The following is a 10419-nucleotide window of genomic DNA, read 5'->3' as shown; positions in this document are numbered from 1 at the left end:
CGAGAAAATATGAAACTATGGCAAATAGAATGCACTATCATATTAATTAATATTTAATTAAAATTAATTGGGGAAGGGATCACGATTAATTTTTTAATGATCCAACCGTTGAATTTATATAATTATACTTATCATACATGTATATTTTTTAACCAATCCAATATCTCTATCATATTGATTTAAAATACTATATATATTAATATTTATTTAACGGTTGAAAGTTTTTTACTTAAAACAAATAGTTAAATTTTTTTTAATTTATATCAAATTTGACATGTATAACCTATATGAATGGAATATGAAATACGACAGTTGGGTCATTAAAATATTAGTCGTATAAAAAGATATGAAAGTGTAAAGCTATTATTATTATCACATAATAATACTATAAATTATTATTCTAATGCCAATTTAGTAATGCAATTAACAATAAAAAAGATATTCTCGTCTGTACAAAATATTTTTCAAATTCATATATATATTATAAATAAATTAATGTTATAATAGTATAATATTGAAATATTTAAAATGTAATTAAATATTTAAAATTTATATGATTCAAATTTACTTTTATTTTTTGAATAATAGACTCACATTAATATAGTTTAAAAAATTGTAATGTCACAATAAATCAGTATAAAAAATTGCAAATGAATTATTTACTTCTCACAAAAATCAATATAAAAAAGTTTCCTTCAATATTTGTGTACATTGTAATATAATATAGATGATATGGATATAAGCTTAATAGCTTAACTAAAAAATAATAGTAGTTTTTATGAATAAGGTAATAATAAAATTTAAAGATAATTAATAAAATATTTAAAAATTTATGTACTATCTATATTAATTTTTAAAATTGTGATCGAGTTGGTGTCACGTAATTCCGTAATTAAAATAAGCAATATTATTTGAGAGTATATTAATTTTATGTATTTGTTCTCACGTGCTATAATGGGAGTACATTTAAAATTCTTAATATGACGTATTTACCTATTTCAATTTTCTTTTACTCACAAGTTAAACTATTTTTTATTTTAATTTCATAAATATTGTATATGTATTGTTACTATTATTAGCTTCAAATCTTATATCTCATCGAAGCTAAGGCTCTGTTAGGATGACTGAAATTAGCTTGAAACAGAGGTTTTCGACAGACTGAGTTGGAATGTGATAACGTGTTATTAGTTGATGTTTTGCAGAATGGACTTGCAACAATAAGTAGTATTGCAAAATTAGGTTGATACATGAATGATGCTCCAAAGATAGGCAAATTAAGTTTCGTCACATCCCGCGGATGGTAATAAAGTTGTAGATCAGCTAGTTAAGATGGACGAAGACATAATTAATTTCTTGGTCATGCTTGAAGATCCACCTCTCTTTGTGCGAGATCTGTTAGAGGAAGATGTCTATAACTCGAGCATAGATGAAAGTTGAAGCTGTTAAGCTCGTTCAATTAGACATGTTTTAATCTATTCTTGTAAAAAAAAATCTTATATCTCATTATTTATTGAATATTCTATATACATGATTTTAAGAGAGTGTTAAAATAAATATTAAAATATTCTTTATTTCAGTAAAATTAAAAAATTCTCGAACATATTACTTACTCTAAAGGAATCACTGAACCTTAAATATAAGTTAAAAAAAAAAAGAATTAGAAATCTTTTTTCGAGTGAACCAAATCTATAAAATAAGCGAGAAACACTCAACTCTAAGAAGAAGAGCAGAACACACAAAAAAGAAGAGGAAAAAAAACACTTTGATTAGGGTTTTTGAACCTTGAAATAACCCCCTTTTTCTTGACGAAAAAAGCTCTAAATTCCTAGATTTCCAAATTCTAGGGTTCGTTTATTTTTCTTCGCTCTCCATTTCCCCGCTCACTTTCAACTGGTAAGCTACCGTTGCTATGATTAATTTCGGCTTATCTTTTCATTCATTATTCGTTTTTAACTTAGTTACTTCGATTCTTTCTTTCTTTTCTTCTTTTTTAGTAGTATGGTCTTTTTACCTGCTTAATTGTTAATATTTTTTGTTTTTTTTTGTTGTTTGGTTGCTGAGAATGTTGATGGAAAAGAATGGGAAATTCTTCTTTTTCTAAAAAAAGTTTGAACTGAGCTTTTTGGAGTGTCTTATGGATTTGAATTGAATTCAACATTAATTTTTAATTTGAATACGTGAAATTTGAAGCTTCCTTTTTTCGGCATTTGCAGTTTGTTTGACAGTGTTGAATTTATTTGAATTATGTATAAGTTAGATTAATAATATCTCTTTCTTTTAAAAAAAAAAAGCAATCTTGAGTTTTTGGTGGATATTTGGCTTAGTTTGTATTTTTCTTAACAGTTTGAAATTCTTGAATTAGAAAAAAAAAAATGGGATATGTTTATGAAATTCTGTTCGTTCTTCTTAGTTGTAGTGAAATACATATGATTCTGACTGTTCAGCCCTTCACTTAAAGTGAAAAACCATCAAGGAAGTTCTGAAGTACAATTCGTGCTTTGAAGTGTTGTGCTGCTTCCATTATCTGATCCTTATTGTTTATTTAGAACTGGCTTTTACTGAGATATCAACTTATATTTTTGTCTATTTTCTGATTTGAGTTCTGTTTTCTGCAGGGGATTTTGGTGACTTTAGTTGAAGGGCTATATCTGTGGTAACACAAATTGTAAGATGTATGCTCAAGGGAATCGTAATCCTCAGCCAGGGCAGGGTCCTCCGGAACCCATATCATCTCCATATCAACAGCTCCCTCCCGGTCCGCCTGCTCCTTCACCTCAATTCCGGCAAGGCCCATCAGGCTTTCCACTATATCAGCATGGTCCTGCTGCACCTCATCAAACTCCCCCTGGTGGGTTGCCAAATACAGGTCAATCTTATCTACGCCTACCTGCGCATGTTCATGCAGGTGCCCCATTGCCACGAATGTATCCGACGGCTCAACAGAACTCACAACACCATTTACATTTAGGGACCCAGAATGCACTTAATATGCCTCAGCCGGTGCTTCCTCCTCCAATTAGTGCATCATACCCAGAGGTTTCACAGACCCAGCCACGTTTTAGAGCATTACCTCCTCCCCCTCCTCAATCCCAGGGGCAAACATTTTATAGAGCAGCAGTGAATCCACTACCTGAGCAGCGAGGACTTCTACATATCTCACCACATCAACCGCCCCCTCCTACAACAAGTTTCTTCACTTCAGGTCCACTTGGAAGCTTTGTACAACCAACAGGTGGAGATCACCGTGTTCCATCTACCTCTTCTCTCCCCCTCCCACCACCACCACCTCCACCTTCTTTTCCACCACCTAATCTACCATCTCCTCCAACTTCCACCTCTACTGTTCTTTCATCTTCTAAGCCTGTGCAAAATGTTTCCAACTTACCCTGTAATTTGGACTCGGATGACTCTAAGTTAAGCACTTCAGGTTCTGTCGGTGTAGCTGTGGCTCCAAATCAGGCCAAACACAATTTAGTTACAGATAATGGCTCTCCGAATATGAGAGGGGAAAATGGCTGCAACATGAGTTCTCTGGTTGGAGGTAAGTTACTGTTACAAGAGGGTTTGATCATGGACCTTTCTTCCACTCCTCCTAAGCCAACAGATGAAAATGTTATTGAAAGGATTGAAGCTTTATGCCAGGGCATTGCTAAGAATGGGCCTGATTATGAGGACATGGTTCGTAAAAATGAATCTGAAAAGCCAGACTATGCATTTCTGTATGGTGGTGAGCCAGGAAGTGAAGCTGCAATAGCACATGATTTTTTCCGGTGGATGAAAAAGAAAAGTATGTTTGCATGTAAATTAGATGAACAGCAAGGAGTTTCATCTTTGAGGCCATCAGGAAAAGAGTCCTCAGAGCAAGCCTGCCATTTGGTTGCAGCTGCATCTCATTTGCCTGATGATTCTGACATGGAGATGGAAGGTTGGCTTTTTCTTTTCTTTTACTATGATTATGCTTTCTAATATCCTCAATCTTTTTAACTTGTGCTTCCTAATGTCTAGAATCTTTTACGTTTGTCTAAATTGATTGTCCATTTTATGTGTTATGAGCTTTGGAAAAAACTGTAATGATCATTTTGGGATAGACTTCTTGGAGTTAATGACCATTTAAACTGAATATAGCAAAAGTTGTATATTCTGTTGTGGATATCCAATGATTTTATGTTAACCATATTCTGAAGCATATTATCTGATTATCTGTCGGTTACATGCTGATTTTTTGTACCTAATTTGTTTTTCTGGTTGGTGATTTCAAGACGATATCACCCAAATTGATGATGATCAGGGAATGAATCAAATGCTCGAAGGCCTTAAGAGTCAGTGTGATATTAGTGATAACATGCTTAATGTAGAAGAGAAGTTACGTCCACCGCAAATGTCGACTGGATGGAATGCGTCCATTTTACCAGAAAACACATCAGCTGCGGGCAGTTCTAGTTTGGGTGAACAAGGTAAATGTTATATCTAGTGATCATATTAAGCCCTTTTTTCAAAACTCCTGTTTCTTGCTTTATTATATTAGTTAACCAGATATAAATAATTACTGCCTGATGGCTCCAGAGTCCAGAATAGTTATTACCTAGATATGTAGTATTCCTGAATATTCATTTACGACTCTTTATCTCTTGTAGTTTGCAATTATCTGTTGTATGTTTAGCAAGTTTAGAATTATTTTACCTCTTAAATTCAGGTCAAGAAGGTATTACCAATGTTGACCAATTGGCTTTTGAGGCATCTGTTTCTGAAGTTAACTTAGTCAAATTAACTGTACCTACTAAACAGCCTATAGTCACTAGTTTGGAGAAATCGAATACTTCCGATCAACTTGCAAAAGGTGGCTGTCCATTCAGACTTCTACAAGACTATACTTCTGATGACAATTCAGAAAAAGATATTGAGACTGGCATTGGAAATATGAATGCGCCATTTGGTGCTAGTTTGGAGAATGCTAGTAGTCCCCTCCAGACTGAAAAGGGGTTTGGACCACTATCAAACATGCCATACAAAGTTGCAAGCTCAGAAGTGGTTGAAGGTACTAGCACAACTTCCATCATGAATGAGAATGAACATGCTGATCATAAGGATGTACAGAAAGTGTCTAGAAATCATGTTGCTTCTGTGGAGGTTCTCCAAAAAGAAAACGTAATGGTTGGTGGTAGTGTTGAAAGTATTATGTTTAGGGAAGAGGAAGAGAACTTGATTCTTGGTTCTCAACATAAGGTAGATAAGTTTGGGCGACTGGCTAGGAATGGTGGTAGTGACAGTGATTCTGATGATTCAGACTATGTTGGGAGGCACAGAAGGGGAAGAACTCGAAGCAGAAGTCAGAGTCGTTCACCTACAGATAGAAGGAAAAGGAGAAGTCCACGGAGGACTAGGAGAAGGAAGAAACGAAGCCTATCACGCAGGTTTTCATTTTGTTTATTTATGGCTTGGATTCTTTTCCAATTAATATTTAAAAATATGACATAGTAAGAAAATTATCTTCCGTACATTGCAATTCCTGTTTGTTTATGATCTGTGAAAGTTGTAATTTGTTGCTTGTTGTTTTAGTTGGTCTCCCAGAAACCGGAGAAGCAGAAGCAGGTCTCCCAGAAATCGTAGAAGCAGGAGCAGGTCTCCTAGAAATCATAGAAGCAGGAGCAGGTCTCCCAGAAACCGAAGAAGCAGGAGTAGGTCTCCCAGAAATCGAAGAAGCAGGAGCAGGTCTCCCTATTTGCGTCGTGCTGATGAGTTCAGTGCTGAGAATAAGAGACGAACGAAGGGACAAATGCAATTCTGTTTTGACTTCCGTCGAGGCAGGTGCTATCGTGGAGTGTCTTGTCGTTTTCTGCACCATGATTCTGGCAAGAGTGATGAATCAAGGTGGCAAAAGAGCAAACAGCAGCTGGAGTTTCCTCATAATTCTAGGACCAATATTCGTGATGAGATCAAGCAGATCTCTGAGAAAGTTGCCGATCATGAGCGTGGTGAAGTTAGAGGTCCAGAAGTAAAACTGTATGGCAATTTTGTTGCTTCAAGAGATGGGAGTACTAATCTGAATATTGAAGATTCTGTTGGTGGAGGTATTCTTAAACAAGATGATCAATCAACTGAGTATCACATGGTTAAATATGAGGAATCTAGAGACATTCCAGCCTCTGTTTCTGAAACAAACTTGGTAGAAGACATGAAGGAAGGGCCTAATCTCGTCACTAATGAAAATTGTCAAGAAGCAGCAGTAGAGTCTCACCACCTATCAACTGTTAATGCAGTGTCAGTAGGGGATACTGATAAACTGAATTCAAGTGGTCATGCTTCTCAGAAAATACTTATTTCTTTCAAAAAACCTGTTGACCAGAAATCTCTCTCCAGATCTTTAGATCCAGTGAGCCAAAATGTTGATTGCCTGCCTCAACAATCAGGTAACTCGTCCATATCTGATTCTTCTCATAAAACATCTGCATCCTCACCAAATAGGCTTTGGGAAAGAAATGCTTATCAAAATACAATGGAGCTCCATAATCATTCTTCTCATATTGGCAATCCAGATACGAAACAGCGGCAGGCTGCATCTTCCATGTCTCATTCTTCTGGGGAAAGCTTTCCTTCTTACATGTTACCTGACCAACAGTCCTACTTTGCTCTACAGCCACAATCCTCTTTGGCTTCCTTGCCTCCACCACCACCACCACTGAAACCACTTGATTCAACTATAACTCCTGGTGTTTCTTCACATTTTCGGCAGAGTCACTTGCCTTTGAGGAATGATTTTGGTTCAGAAATTATCCCAAGGCCTTATCCAACTGAATTGCCTGCACATTCTCAGTCTGATTGGTTTCAACAGCGAGCTTATATTACAATTCAGGAAGCAAATCGACCTGTCATACATACACCTTTACCTGTCAGTAACCTGCCCATTCAACAACTTGGAGCTCCTAGTAAGTCGGGAGATGATGGTTTGACGCACCCTCCAATGCAGAATGTGTTTGCTTCAAATTCTTTTGCTCAGGGAAACACTTACCCTCATGCTATGCCCATTTCACAGCAGTTTCTGGGTAACAAAATGCAACCATTCCCTGGTGAGAGTTTGCCACCAGGTGGACTTTCTAACTCATCTTCATATATTCATCCTTATCCACAGCAGCAACAACCTCCGCACAGTTTGCACCACCCTATGGCAGACCGTATATATAATCCTGCAGGGAAGATGAATTCTTCATTAAAAGATCCACCAGATATTAAAGATGCAACATCCCACCATATTGATATTGGAGGATCTACTACAACGTTTCCAAATGAGCATGCACCTACTCTTGATCAGCCTATAAATTTCAAATACCATTCTCATGTTATACAAGAAAAAGGTACAACCTACAATAACACACATTTCAGTTTGGCTCATGCTCCAGTTGATGGGAGACGCATTGGATTGCAAGAAGCAACTTCCTCACCCAATTCTGCCCGGGACATTGGGCAGAATTCTTCTAGATCAGGTGGCGATCAGTATGATCCGCTTTTTGATAGCATTGAGCCTTCTACAAGGTTATCCAGAAAATTTGATCATATGCAAAAGTTGGAAGTGACAGGTGATTCTGGCATCTTATTGGGGCTTAGTGATTCCAATAAACCACTGGATATGGAGGAAAAAGCCAAGGATGCTGGAGCTGTTACTTCTGCAGCATCGGCAGATAACGAGGAATTTGGTGAGACTGCTGATGCTGAAGTTGGTACTGTTGAGAATGGAAACCCAAGTCGTCCAGCTGAAGTTAATATGGCTACTGGTGAGATTGAGATGGATCAGATAAAGTCTCCAGGGAAGAGCAAGAAGAGCAAAGATTCCAGATCAATGAAGCTTTTCAAGGTTGCCATTGCAGATTTTGTGAAGGAGGTTTTGAAGCCGTCATGGCAACAGGGTAATATGAGCAAGGAGGCTTTCAAGACTATTGTAAAGAAGACTGTTGATAAAGTATCAGGAGCTATGAAGAACCACCAGATACCCAAATCGCGTGCAAAGATTGATCACTATATTGAGTCATCTCAGCGGAAATTGACAAAACTTGTGATGGTAAATTCTCATTTCAGGCTTTTCTTTTTCTTCTTGATGAAATTTTTACAGCAAAGGTTATTTGTTTGGGTTTATTTTGATCTTTTGATTCTTTTAGTTTGGTTGGATTGTTTTGCTTTAAGAAATTTTCTTGGAATCCTTGTGCACGTATATGTTGCTATAGAGAAGACGGTGATGTTTTATCAGTACTGTGCATATTAGTTAGAACCAGCCTTTCCATCAGGCTTCATTCGTGATACTTTCAGTGAATTTGTGTAGAGACTTGCACCCAATCTGCAATTTTATCCATTTTGATTGGCATAATTCCCAAGTTGCACTTGGTACTTGGTAGTATCTAAGTAAGATACATCGTTAGGACACACAAAAAGTGTAGGCTAGGCCATACAGTAAGACATGGAGCTACTTTTAGCATCTAAAACCACCAAAAAATCCTGTTCTCTCCTGACCAAAAAAATATAATACAAAGGGAAAAGTTAAAAAGCCTAACGAACCGGTCCCTTTTTTTTTTCCAGCCATGTCTCATGATTATTTCTTAGGGGATGAAGATGTGGTTTAGCCATTTTAAATTCTTTATTGATCTTTTGGATAAGCTAAGTTTGCATTTTACATGGCATGACAGTGATGTTTTAAATTTTCAATATCATGTCTTGCAGGGTTATGTTGATAAGTATGTCAAAGTATAAGATGCCATCAAACTTGTTCCCATGCATCCACCGTTAAAAGGTTTTGATTAAACACGTAAGCTTCTTTCCTTATTTTTTCCCACTTGAGGTTGAGGGCCATTGAAGCTTTTAGAAGTATTTCTATTTGTTGTCGTGTTTTGAAAAAGGATCTAAAACCTAGAGCCGGTTGGTTTGTGTAGTTTTGAATGGTTAGGGGGATAAAGGAAAAGCTAAGCTTATGAGAAGGTGAACAAGGCAAGAGATTATCTATACATCTTAACAAAGTTCTATGGAACATGAATGAACATATATGTAGTACTTTGTTTGTATATTGTCATTCCTTGTAGATATCCAGTCTTTGTCATTGACTAATGCTGTATGTGATCATTATGATGAGAAAATCATGCTTTATATGGAAACTTTATATATGAAAATGAATTTTTTGATGATCTAGAATACAAAGATTCATTAGCCAATTGTTGTTCAATTTATCCACAAAGGATAAGTCTTTGCTTTTCTGTTGCTTTGGATTCTTCAATAATGACCGACATGTTGGAAACTTTATATGATTTGGAAGTCAATTTTTGCGGAAACAGATGGACCCTGAATGGATGCATCATTTATACATGTATTTAGCATACACATCATGCATACCATGCATGCAAGATCATGTCTATAGTCACATCCAAAACAAGTTAATTTTCTTAACTCACATGCTGATGGTTTCAATTTGTGAATGTGAAGTTAATTAGCTTCCAAACTTGAAAATTTTGTTTTTAAAAGATTTTACCATTAAAAAAAAAGTGATTTTTTCCCACTTTTATTGTAGCTAATGAGAAATATTATCTTAATAGTGAGAGAAGAAAATTTCTCATTGTATCTATTATCATATTACAATATATTATGTCAAAATATAGAAAAACATAGGCGTGCAAGGACCTTGACTTAAAACTTTTTTGAAAATAATTAACTAAAGCTTGGTTCGGACTTGAAGATGGTTTGTTTTATTGTTAAAAAGTTATATAAAAATATTTCTAAATATATTAACGGTAATTCGACTCTTTGAAGCTATTGAAGATAGCAGTGATTTTGAACAACAGACGGGGAAAAGACCGATAGCTCGATGAATCCAGCTTTTTTTTATAGAAACAAAAAATATATTATTGAAGACGTGATCAGACAAGCCTCTGTAGCATAGTGGTAGTGCGTTCGCTTCGTAAGCGAAAGGTCGCGAGTTCGATCCTCGCCAGGGGCTATTTATTTTGTTTTATGTTCAAGTCAAGTATTGGGCCACATTCGGCCATGGATCAACCCATAATTACATCCTTTCACTGAAATGTAGCTCTGAATTTAGAGTTTCAGTTTTCTTTTTTCTCAAAAATAGTTTCACGACTTCTGATAATTAATGTTTACTAATTTAAACGGATACATATTTAATATAAAAATATAATGAATATATTTTATTTATTTTATTTTTACTTTAAGAAATTAAATACATATCTTAATAAAATTTATCTATATTGTTTTTATTTTAAAAGGATTGTATTTTGTTTTCTTTTCTTTTTTTTATAAATAGGTTATCTATGTTTGTATGAAATTTTGCCTACATACCAAATTCTTTAAAATGTTTTACTATGTTTTACTAATTTGAACAATATTATAAGACATTGGGGGTGATAAAAATTAACTTAAACTTTAAGCTTGATT

The 10419-nt window shown here is 35.3% G+C and overlaps 1 protein-coding gene and 1 non-coding gene across 6 annotated transcripts; both read left to right on the top strand.

The window, feature by feature from the left end:
* The first annotated feature begins 1664 nt into the window (after window positions 1–1664).
* On the top strand, window positions 1665–9161 carry LOC107949781 (serine/arginine repetitive matrix protein 2). 5 transcript variants are annotated; one of them, XR_005911353.1, is made up of 8 exons: window positions 1669–1893; window positions 2616–3925; window positions 4260–4454; window positions 4694–5411; window positions 5557–6407; window positions 6534–8050; window positions 8704–8788; window positions 8913–9161. XR_005911353.1 is itself a non-coding variant. In XM_016884536.2 (7 exons), the coding sequence occupies exons 2-7, from the start codon at window positions 2671–2673 to the stop codon at window positions 8731–8733; spliced, it is 4566 nt and encodes a 1521-aa protein (XP_016740025.2). In that variant the 5' UTR covers window positions 1665–1893; window positions 2616–2670; the 3' UTR covers window positions 8734–9161. The 5 variants fall into 5 exon arrangements, 3 of the variants coding, with proteins under 3 accessions (XP_016740025.2, XP_040946031.1, XP_016740024.2); XM_016884536.2 differs by having other exon boundaries at window positions 1665–1893; window positions 8704–9161; XR_001697890.2 differs by having other exon boundaries at window positions 5557–8050.
* Window positions 9162–9895: 734 nt separating this feature from the next.
* Window positions 9896–9967, top strand: TRNAT-CGU (transfer RNA threonine (anticodon CGU)). Its single transcript has one exon. It is a non-coding gene; the product is annotated as a tRNA-Thr (tRNA).
* Window positions 9968–10419: the final 452 nt, after the last annotated feature.

Source organism: Gossypium hirsutum, chromosome D03 (assembly GCF_007990345.1).
Source record: "Gossypium hirsutum isolate 1008001.06 chromosome D03, Gossypium_hirsutum_v2.1, whole genome shotgun sequence".
In the NCBI taxonomy this organism is placed as follows: domain Eukaryota; kingdom Viridiplantae; phylum Streptophyta; class Magnoliopsida; order Malvales; family Malvaceae; genus Gossypium; species Gossypium hirsutum.
Note: the sequence above shows the minus strand (reverse complement) of the source record. Positions and strands in the feature narration are given on the sequence as shown.